The sequence below is a fragment of the Protomyctophum bolini genome, assembly GCF_963924005.1.
Source record: "Protomyctophum bolini genome assembly, chromosome: 24".
In the NCBI taxonomy this organism is placed as follows: Eukaryota; Metazoa; Chordata; class Actinopteri; order Myctophiformes; family Myctophidae; genus Protomyctophum; species Protomyctophum bolini.
In genome coordinates, this window is record NC_137885.1 from 6,386,281 (window position 1) to 6,397,815 (window position 11,535).

Sequence of the window (11,535 nt, forward strand, 5' to 3'; positions counted from 1 at the left end):
AAAGATATTGGTGTAAGTTTAACTCGTGATCTCACAGAGAAATACTGCAGTCAGGATACTGTGTGGGGTCAGTTTTTGCATCTCCATTTTCTCTCCGTTAGTCCAAGGGATTTAGTTTTGGACTTAATTTAATTGTCTAACTATGTCTATGTATATACACACGCACACACACACTTGGTAAAAAATGTTTTAATAACTTAAGTTTAATTGAATTATATGATATTCATCCATCCATCCTTTATCCAGAGTCAGGTTGCAGAGGTAACAGTTATGGGAGAGGATCCTAGAATGCATTTCTAACTATAATTGATTAATTGCCTATAGTTAAATCTGTTAAAATGTAGTTACTAATTTGGTCGGGACCCTCAAGCTAGGGAGGGTCCTTAGTCCCCTCTTTGAAAACCAATGGGTTACGGCCTAAACGGATTACTGATGTTATTTTCAGCAAAAAGGTTTGGTGTCATCATTTTTCGACCACGGTCGAGATCGTGGATTTCACAACAACACGCAAGACTTCCCGGTCCTTCATTGCCATCCCCAGCTCCTGCTTACTGATGATGCCTGTGTCCCTAGGGGAACGACAGTTTTCTACCTCTGGTCTGCTTCGAGGCAGGACTCCAGAGAAGATATAACCTCATTGTCAGCTCTGTAGCAGTGGCCGGCAAACTGTTCTTCAGGATCAGACTGGTGAAGAAACACGGGGAAGGTTGCCGTATATTAGATTAGATTAGTCAATGGGTGGCCACTGGCTAGGATAGGATTGGTGTAATTAACCCATTCTGGGCGGGAACTCCTTTTGGTGTTTTTAGGCATTATGTTATACTTTAGCTATTGAAAAACAGCAGATCTACAAGCTCAAGCTCGCGCTACGAGCTTGTAGGTCTGCTATTTTTGAAAAATCGTGAAAATGTGCCTGAAATCTTTGACTGTATACTCGTTCAGAGTGATCGTCGGTGGCCAATTACATATCATTTTTGGGGTCCTTGACATGAAAATGTTTGAGAACGTCCTCGGGTCTATATGACTTAATCCATTTTGGGCTGGAACCCCTTTTGGTGTTTTACGCCTTCTGTTATACTTGAGCTATTGAAAAATAGCAGATCTACAAGCTTGTGTAGGTCTGCTATTTTTGAAAAGTCGTGAAAAAGGGGCCGCAAATCTTTCTTTGAATATAGATTTCAGAGCGAACTGGGGGGGGGGTCCCAGGAACAACATATTTTGAGATGGGGGTCCGTGGCCCAATAGAGATAATCATAATTCTGGGAGTAAAAAAAAAAGGTTGAGCACCACTGAAATAGAAACAGAAAAATGTTAGGATTTAGAACCTTTTTTTTATCGACCTCAGTCCTAAATGGGTTAAAGAGCAGACCAAGTACCTGAGTGTTTCAGTGGTCTTCAACCAGTGGTCCTTGAGGGGGTTCCAGGTGGTCCCCATGCAGCTAAATGATGGAGAGTTGGTGACCACATGGACCCCTATAGACCTTTAACTCTTGAGAGCGAAAAGGGTCCATTTGGTTTCATTTTACGCTCTCAGGAGTTAAATCATTGTTAAGAGATCTGCATTACTTCATTTTACAAGAAGTCTACCCAATTAGAAAATGTAGAAGAATTGTTAATTTGATGAACGTTTGCCTGCTGACTCTCCTAAATACAGCGTAGAATTGTGGTCAAAAACTAAATAATCTCAGTTTTGGGTCCGAGAGACTCATTCATAGTCTGGATTTCCGGTGGTGAGGTGACCACCGGTGAGGTGACCACCGCTCCGGTGGTGAGGTGACCACCTCTCCGGTGGTGAGGTGACCACCTCTCCGGTGGTGAGGTGACCACCGCTCCGGTGGTGAGGTGACCACCGCTCCGGTGGTGAGGTGACCATCGCTCCTGTGGTGAGGTGACCACCGCTCCGGTGGTGAGGTGACCACCTCTCCGGTGGTGAGGTGACCACCGCTCCGGTGGTGAGGTGACCACCGCTCCGGTGGTGAGGTGACCACCGCTCCGGTGGTGAGGTGACCACTGCTCCGGTGTTAACGTGACCACCTTTCCGGTGTTGAGGTGACCACCTCTCCGGTGGTGAGGTGACCACCGCTCCGGTGTTGAGGTGACCACCGCTCCTGTGGTGAAGTGACCACCGCTCCGGTGTTGAGGTGACCACCGCTCCTGTGGTGAGGTGACCACCTCTCCGGTGGTGAGGTGACCACCTCTCCGGTGTTGAGGTGACCACCGCTCCGGTGGTGAGGTGACCACCGCTCCGGTGGTGAGGTGACCACCGCTCCATTGGTGAGGTGAAAATAAAAACAGAGAGAAGGGCTGGGGCGGTAGCGGTGGTTTTCTCTTCACCGCGGCTCGTGACGTCATGTTGTAGTTCGGTGGTCACCTCACCACCGGAAATCCAGACTATGAATGAGCCTTAAACCTCGTCAAATGGTGGTCCGTGGCTCAAATGGTGAATACATAGTGGGCCCTGGTATCAAAATAGATTTAAAACCTCTGGGTTAAAGTCTGAAAATACACATTAACAGTGCTGTCAACAAGTATATGCAGCTGTATGAAAAACCTTTAATCTGCTAAACACTAGTGCTGCCAACGAATATTCTATATCCGAATATAGATTCGAATCAATTTTTTTAATTAATAACCGAATATATAAAATTAAGGTTCGAATTAAAAATAATAATAAAAAATATTTTTTTATTTATTATTATTATTAGTTTTCCGTGCCATGGGTAAGCGTTGTGACTTGTGAGCTTGTAGATTAGTTATATTTGCCATGCGACACGCCGACAACGGCATACATTGAAGAATAAATCAGCTGCCTCGCACATTTCCTAAACACAGACTATACAGCGCAGCGCAGCGCAGTTCTGATTGGCTGCCTCGTCTCCAGCCATGTTGCCTCAGAATTCTTTAGGGTCACTAATTTGAGCATAACAGCGGAGCATAGGCGCTAGCCAGCTAAAAAGTTTCATAACGTCGGCAGCAGACCCACAGTCCACAGATAATAATAATGCAGCAGAATTAACACTGCCTCCGTGCCTCGTTTTGATAAGGCTGTGTGGTAGGATTGCTCATTTAAGAAAAAAATGTTACTGGAGAAGGGAGAATGTATGCGTTCCGTTCCATCTCAGTTTTCAGCAACACCAATGCGCGGAGAGAGAGAGTTGCGCCAGCAATGCGATCTTAAATGTTATGTCTAAGGTTGTATTGGTGTAAATATAATTATTAAAAAATCCGATTGGCTCGAATTAAATCCGAAATCCGAATGGCTCGAATTGCTCGAATCCACGTGGGTTTTTAAAACGAATATCCGAATCCAATTTTTGGACAATTACGGCAGCCCTACTAAACACAATGTTATACATAATACAATATAAAGTAAATGGTGCATTTATATAGCGCCCTTCATCCAAGGCGCTTTTACATAGATTGTGCATTGCATTCACCGATTCACACACCCATTCATACACAGATGGCAGATATGGGCAGTATTTGAAATACGTATTTTCTATATTTGAAAATACAGAAAATGTATTTGAAAATACAGAAATTGTATTTGAAAATACAGAAATTGTATTTGAAAATACAGAAATCACCAGTCCGCACTGGACTAGTAGGCTGATATATTTATTATTGGATGCAGCAGAGCAGAGCCTTTGCAGTTGATGCAACATATGATACGTTTTAAAGTTGTTAACAGTGATATATAGCTGCATTTCTCACCTAATTATAGTAAAAATGATATGCGCTAATAAGCAGTGACATCATCGTTTCTCAGAAGCTCCGTTTCGCATGACTACACAAATCCACTGATCCGGGTATTTTCGAAAATGTTAACTTATTTATCCGTTTCCAAAAACCTCCTTTTGAGTGGCCGAAAACGCCGTTTGCGTGTGGCTGAAAGGCCCAAACGCACCTGGAAAATAATCTTCCCTTCAAGGGGTACCTGGGCCAAAAAGGTTTGGGAACCCCTGATCTAGCTGATCTTGAGGCCTAAAGAAACTATCAACTAGTACCAACAAGGTCAACTGGTGGAATTACTAGTAGACTAGTTGAATAGTTGACTAGTTGCTTAAAGCCCTACTGCTTCGGCATTACTTTTCTTTTCTCCAGTGTGGACAAGCTGGTGTCTCTTCAGATTACCTAACATACTGTAACTCTTGTCACAATGTTTACACTGGAAAGGTTTGTCTCCAGTGTGGACACGCTGGTGTCTCTTAAAGTCACTTGACCACTTGAAACTCTTGTCACAATGTTTACATTGGAAAGGTTTGTCTCCAGTGTGGAGATGCTGGTGTGCCGTCAGATTACCTAACAAACTGAAAGTCTTGTTACAATGTTTACACTGGAAAGGTTTGTCTTCAGTGTGGACAAGCTGGTGTCTCTTCAGAGTATCTAACAACCTGAAACCCTTGTCGCAATGTTTACAGTGGAAAGGTTTGTCTCCAGTGTGGACAAGGTGGTGTCTCTTCAGATTATCTGACGAACTGAAACTCTTGTCACACTGTTTACACTGGAAAGGTTTGTCTCCAGTGTGGACACGCTGGTGTCTCTTAAAGTCACCTGACTGAATGAAACTCTTGTCACAAAGTTTACATTGGAAAGGTTTGTCTCCAGTGTGGACACGCTGGTGTCTCTTAAATTCACCTGAGTGCGTGAAACTCTTGTCACAATCTTTACAGTGGAAAGGTTTGTCTCCAGTGTGGAGATGCTGGTGTGCCGTCAGATTACATAACAAACTGAAACTCTTGTCACAATGTTTACACTGGAAAGGTTTGTCTCCAGTGTGGACACGTTGGTGTCTCTTAAAGTCACCTGACTGACTGAAACTCTTGTCACAATGTTTACACTGGAAAGGTTTGTCTCCAGTGTGGACACGCTGGTGTCTCTTAAAGTCACCTGACTGAATGAAACTCTTGTCACAAAGTTTACATTGGAAAGGTTTGTCTCCAGTGTGGACACGCTGGTGTCTCTTAAAGTCACCTGACTGAATGAAACTCTTGTCACAATCTTTACAGTGGAAAGGTTTGTCTCCAGTGTGGAGATGCTGGTGTGCCGTCAGATCACCTAACCGTCTGAAACTCTTGTCACAATGTTTACACTGGAAAGGTTTGTCTCCAGTGTGGACAAGCTGGTGTCTCTTCAGATTACCTAAAAAACTGAAACTCTTGTCACAATGTTTACAGTGGAAAGGTTTGTCTCCTGTGTGGATACGCTGGTGTGACTTCAGGTGACTTGACGAACTTAAACTCTTGTCACACTGTTTACACTGGAAAGGTTTGTCTCCAGTGTGGACACGCTGGTGTCTCTTAAAGTCCATTGAATGAATGAAACTCTTGTCACAAAGTTTACATTGGAAAGGTTTGTCTCCAGTGTGGAGATGCTGGTGTGCCGTCAGATCACCTAACCGACTGAAACTCTTGTCACACTGTTTACACTGGAAAGGTTTGTCTCCAGTGTGGACACGCTGGTGTCTCTTAAAGTCACCTGACTGAATGAAACTCTTGTCACAAAGTTTACATTGGAAAGGTTTGTCTCCAGTGTGGACACGCTGGTGTCTCTTAAATTCACCTGAGTGCGTGAAACTCTTGTCACAATCTTTACAGTGGAAAGGTTTGTCTCCAGTGTGGAGATGCTGGTGTGCCGTCAGATTACCTAACAAACTGAAACTCTTGTCACAATGTTTACACTGGAAAGGTTTGTCTCCAGTGTGGACACGTTGGTGTCTCTTAAAGTCACCTGAGTGAATGAAACTCTTGTCACAATGTTTACATTGGAAAGGTTTGTCTCCAGTGTGGAGATGCTGGTGTGCCGTCAGATTACCTAACAAACTGAAACTCTTGTCACAATGTTTACACTGGAAAGGTTTGTCTCCAGTGTGGACACACTGGTGTCTCTTAAAGTCACTTGAGTGACTGAAACTCTTGTCACACTGTTTACACTGAAATGGCTTTTCTCCCGTGTGGATACGCTGGTGCGTCTTCAACTCACCTAACCTACTGAAACTCTTGTTACACATTTTACACTGGAAAGGTCTTTCTACAGTGTCGACAGACTCGACACCTCCACTTGCCTCCCCCCAATCACCACTGTCATCAGTGACTTCAGTGTCAGATTCGAGTTCAACTTCAGAGCAGTGTGAAGAGATGTCTTCATCAACTTCACCTTTCACTGCTAGTAATGTCAACATTGACCCATCAGGTTCCTCTGGTCTTTGAAGTAGTTCCTCCTGTTCTTCTTTAAGCACCTCCTGTTCATCTTTAATGTGTGGAGGTTCTGGTTCCTCCTGGATCAGACTGGTGATCCTCTCCTGTCCAGGAGAAACTTCCTCTTTGCACACAACCATGTGCAGAATGTTGAGTTGTGGGAGGTCTTCAGGAATGTCTTCAGGTCCCTGTTTAATAGAAATGTCTTCAGGTTCCTCCTGTTTAATAGAAATGTCTTTAGGTTCCTCCTGCTTAATAGAAATGTCTTCAGGTTCCTGTTTAATAGAAATGTCTTCAGGTTCCTCTTGTTTAATAGAAATGTTTTCAGGTTCCTCCTGTTTAATAGAAATGTTTTCAGGTTCCTCCTGTTTAATAGAAATGTCTTCAGGTTCCTCCTGTTTAATAGAAATGTCTTCAGGTTCCTCCTGTTTAATAGAAGTGTCTTCAGGTTCCTCCTGTTTAATATAAATGTCTTCAGGTTCCTCCTGTTTAATAGAAGTGTCTTCAGTTTCCTCCTGTTTAATAGAAATGTCTTCAGGTTCTTCCTGTTTAATTGAAATGTCTTCAGGTTCCTCCTGTTTAATATAAATGTCTTCAGGTTCCTCCTGTTTAATATAAATGTCTTCAGGTTCTTCCTGTTTAATTGAAATGTCTTCAGGTTCCTCCTGTTTAATATAAATGTCTTCAGGTTCCTCCCGTTTAATAGAAATGTCTTCAGGTTCCTCCTGCTTAATAGAAACATCCCTGGCTGAGTCTGGAGAGTACATCTTCACCTGCAGTCTGGGCTCCACACACTGGTTGAGGTCTGGCTGGTCTTCAGGTTGGTCTGGCTAGGTACATGTGACATAAAAAGTTTTTTGTAGCTCAATTGTACCCACAAAAAACTGAACTACAGAACATTCAATAGATTTTCTGTGGTCTGTGGTTTTCTGGCTCAAACAAGTGCTCTGATCTTCCTGCTGTTTATGTCACAAAGTTAGTCAATGTGACAAAAATGCATTGGAAACTAATTCCTGGGCCTGGCGTCGTCATGAAAGGGGGCGGGAGCCCTATAGAGCGTCACAGTCCCTCCCCCTTTCAGAACAACGAGTGGCCCAGGAAATGAATCCCAATGCATTTCAAAACGTATTTATTTAAAGACCTTTCAAGCGTCGTATGAAGCCAACTCTTGTCGTGACAAATCATGAGAACAAACATTTTTCGGGACAAACATAGAATTAGAAAGTAGAAAAAACGGCAGGTTACAAGACTTTTTTGTTGTTTTTCTTCTTTGTAATTATTTGTTTGGTCCAAAATATTGTGTGTGTTGGGTTGGGTTCGTACGACGCTTAAAAGGTCTTTAAATAAATACGTTTTGAAATGCCTATGGGAAAAATGCATTTGGGATTCATTTCCTGGGCCACTCGTTGTTCTGAAAGGGGGAGGGACTGCGACGCTCTATAGAGCACCGAAGTCTGACGTCACTTTCAGTAGAGGGCGCCAGTACACAGGTTCATGTATTTTTTTAGTTGCATTATAATCCCCATAGGGGGATTTTAGATCGCTTCATATAAGAACTATGTTTGAAAAATAAACAGACCACCCCGGCCTTTCTGTCAGGGGGGTGGCTGTGTGTCGTTAATGATGTTCATTAATATTTGATACAACCCGTTTCTGGAGAAAATGGAATTAATGTGTCCGCAAAAGCCTTGAAACTACATATGAAGGCAATGTCGCTGCTAATATACGTCACGCCCAGCTGTCAACACATTGCGTTCCTGAGATTCCTTGTTGACATAAGCTCAGCTGTTGGTGAATCACCTCGTACTAACCACGAAACAAAACGTAATTAACATTCAGTTTATGTTGTGCGACAGGCAGATGCAGCCACCCGCTTACCCGGAAATGTCGTCACTGGGTTATTTGACTCGTTTCTAATGCTTATTTTGTTACTCTTTGGGTATATTTGTACATTTCCACCTTCAGTCGATGCTTCATATCCATATGAGTGAAAAGGCCGGGGTGATCTTTTTTTTTTCAAACGCAGTTCTTATATGAAGAGATCTAAAATCCCCCTATGGGAATTATAATGCAAATAAAAAATACATGAACCTATGGGGACTGACGCCCTCTAACGACAGTGACGTCAGGACTTCGGTGCTCTATAGAGTGTCGCAGTCCCGCCCCCTCGAGAGACCCGGTTTTATTTCCTGGGCCACTCACTTTTCTGAAAGGGGGCGGGACTGCGGCGCTCTATAGCCCAAACATTTAGACTCTTGTAGTAGTTTTTTTCTCTCTACCCCCGCAGGCACACTGTCGAACCTGAAGCCCTTCTTCTTCGTGGGGTTTTTAGACAGCTGGTGGATGGAAAAGAAGCTCCACCTCCGCGGCTGACTGACGTGGAGGAGAGCGTTTCCGGAAATCTGTCCGTCGCGTCAGTCAGGCGCGGAGGTGGAGCTTATTTTCCATCCACCAGCTGTCTAAAACCCTACGAAGAAGAAGGACTTCAGGTTCTTCTGACGCGTCTGAGCTCGACAGTCTGCCTGCGGGGTACGAGCTTTTTACAGTCTATGGGTACAAAAACGCGGGGACCCCCAAATATTGTCTCGGGAGCAACGTTTGTGCCTCAAAATCACTCTTACCTTGTACAAATGCAAAATCTAAGCTCCTGTATTTATGCCCCACTTGTCCGGTGGGTGTTCGGCAAACATTTACACCGCACACAGCCGTAGATTTCAATAAAAATTGTATTTTTATCCACCCTGTCCATACTCTGTCTCGGAATCTGGCGGCCATCTTGGTTTTCTCTCCATTGTAAATGCGCAACAGAACCCTGGCCGCTAGGGGCGCGGCCAATGTTCTGTTGCGCATAATTACAATGGAGATTTCCGAGACAGAGTGGATCAAAATACCTTTTTTATTGAAATCTACGGCTGTGCGCGGTGTAATTGTTTGCCGAACACCCACCGGACAAGTGGGGCAAAAAATACAGGAGCTTAGATTTTGCATTTGTACAAGGTAAGAGTGATTTTGAGGCACAAACGTTGCTCCGGAGACCATATTTGGGGGTCCCCGCGATTCGTCAGAATCGAAAAAAACCTCTACGAGAGTCTAAATGTTTGGGCTAAAGTGAATACATGATTCTGTGAGATTGATTTCAGTATGCCTGGCGAAACTAGCAGTTCAACATAATTGAGGACAGGTCATAAAACCTAAAAGAAAAATTATCAAAAATACATGAAAATGAATGTGATAAAAACCAAACCTTAATTTAACGTGGTATTTCAGTCCACTCACTGCCTTCTCAATCTCATTCCACGTTGCCAGAGGAACTTTGAGTGAAGCCCTGGTTGCTCAAAGCTCTATCTGGGTTGTCCTCTTGTGTCTTAAGGTTGAAATGGACAGACTGTCCCTCCAAACGGCGACCAACTGGTTCGGTTCACGTTAAACTTTCTATTCACTTGTAATAGACGGACTGTACTTGAGGCTAGCTTAGCACTATCTCACAAAACAGTCTTTTTTTATCTTCGCGGAAATTCCTGCTGTTTTCACAACTTTACGCAGACTGTCGTGCAAAGACAATCTCAGACACAAAGTTACAGAAAGGTTTGTGCACTGCAGCACACTTCTATTATAAAACGTCCTCTGTTCGTCTCTCCTCTGCTGTTTGTTTCATGTTCTCAGACATCCACTCTCTGAGATTATTTTCATTTGGTCTACTCTACTCCCAGTGTTGCCAAACTTTGTGGGAGAAATAAGCAACCAGGTCTATGAAAACAAGCAACTGTTACTGCACTATAGGTTATTATTTATCAGATCTACAAGCCCAGTGCTTGTAGATATTGATATTTTCAACAAAACAAATAGCCTATTGGAAAAAAGTGACAAATGTGGACTGTTTTTGGACAATTTTCGTCTTACACAAACATAAAATTTCCATTGACAATGGATGAATTTACGTCATATATGTAGACGAGCACATCGGCTACATTTGTCCTACATTTGTCCTTGATGATACGATAAGAGCGCCCCTCACTTCACTTTTAATTGTTACAGCCTACTGCTGCACAAAGTTTTGGCATTATTATCAGTCAACCTTGTCTTGCTGCAGTGCACTGATATAGGAGAAATAACATGGGAAATAAATAGAATATGATTGACCGCACAGTGCACACTGATTCATCAGAAACAGCCTGTGCAAATGAATGCAATTAAACCAAAACAAATGATTACATCTCTGTAAAATTGCATCTTCATACACCATGGCAGTGTTGTTTTGTATCGAGATGGGGGTACCTTTATTGTAATAGAAAAATGTTGTTTAACCATCCGCCTTTAATTTAATTTAAAAGACCATCAATGCTGTAAAGCAATTTTACTCACTAGTATTGAAGTCATTTTGCATTCACTGTATGGAACAACCGTTTTTTATTTTTTGTATTTTAATAAAAGAAAGTCTTGGGAAAAGGGTTTTATAGGCCTACACCTTAAAATTATTCCAAATAGGGAAGTGTGCATCACATTTTTGTCTCCAACTACAAATGTCCAAAGTACACACATTAGAATAAAAGTGAAGAAAACATAAAGTAAAAGACAACATGGCACAGCTACTGTTCATGCCAGAACTCAAATATGAATTATAATCATGTTAACAATATTGTTTAGATTTTTATTCTTGTGGCAGACATCCAATGAGTTTTTTGATTGATTGAAATATTTATTAACAGTTTGCAGAATTACAGTACAATTCAAGCACAACTCAATACAAAGACTGTTAACTGTGAGTGGACGACCCAATAAAGCATTACACTTGTTTACAAGAGGGTCCACCTTGTTCAATTCATCAAAAATGGAGTTGACTGGGGCCTCCATTGGGCCTTTTGAGTTGACCTGGGCGGCTGGGCCTCCATTGGGCCTTTTGAGAAACTAAAAATACACATGGAAGACATTTCAATATTCTAACCACACCTGGGGTTCTATTAGACTTAGAGTAGGCCTAATGCTAACTCCATAGACACATTCAAAACAGAAAAAGTACAGAAATCACAGCACAACACAGCATAACATAGGCCACGGGGGCATTTCAAAAGGTATACCACATATTTTGTTTTGCATGAAATCCTGCCTTTAACTGCATATGTTTTCCCCGAATGTGGGTGTAGAAATGACTCACTCTTCCAATGTATACAATTGTGACAGGGGAAATGACCAGAGGGAAGCGTTGACAAGAAGTGTCAATGAGGAGCTTCTATTTGGCTGCTTCCTTTCATGTTTAGTCTTAGGCACGATTCATACTCCTATTTTAGAGCCGAATGAAAGTCAGTTCGGCTCTGTAGAGCCTACAATGTGATGTCATTTG

At 42.6% G+C, this 11,535-nt stretch overlaps 1 protein-coding gene across 1 annotated transcript; it reads right to left on the reverse strand.

Annotated features, from left to right (window-relative positions):
• Positions 1-679: 679 nt before the first annotated feature.
• Positions 680-9,818, reverse strand: LOC308311707 (uncharacterized protein; the record flags this gene model as incomplete). Its single annotated transcript, XM_080758493.1, has 3 exons — positions 9,442-9,818; positions 5,899-7,027; positions 680-684 (listed from the first exon to the last, which is right to left on the reverse strand). Exons 2-3 carry the CDS (start codon positions 6,962-6,964, stop codon positions 680-682), a joined length of 1,071 nt encoding a protein of 356 aa, XP_080614619.1. The 5' UTR covers positions 6,965-7,027; positions 9,442-9,818.
• Between the last annotated feature and the right edge of the window lie 1,717 nt (positions 9,819-11,535).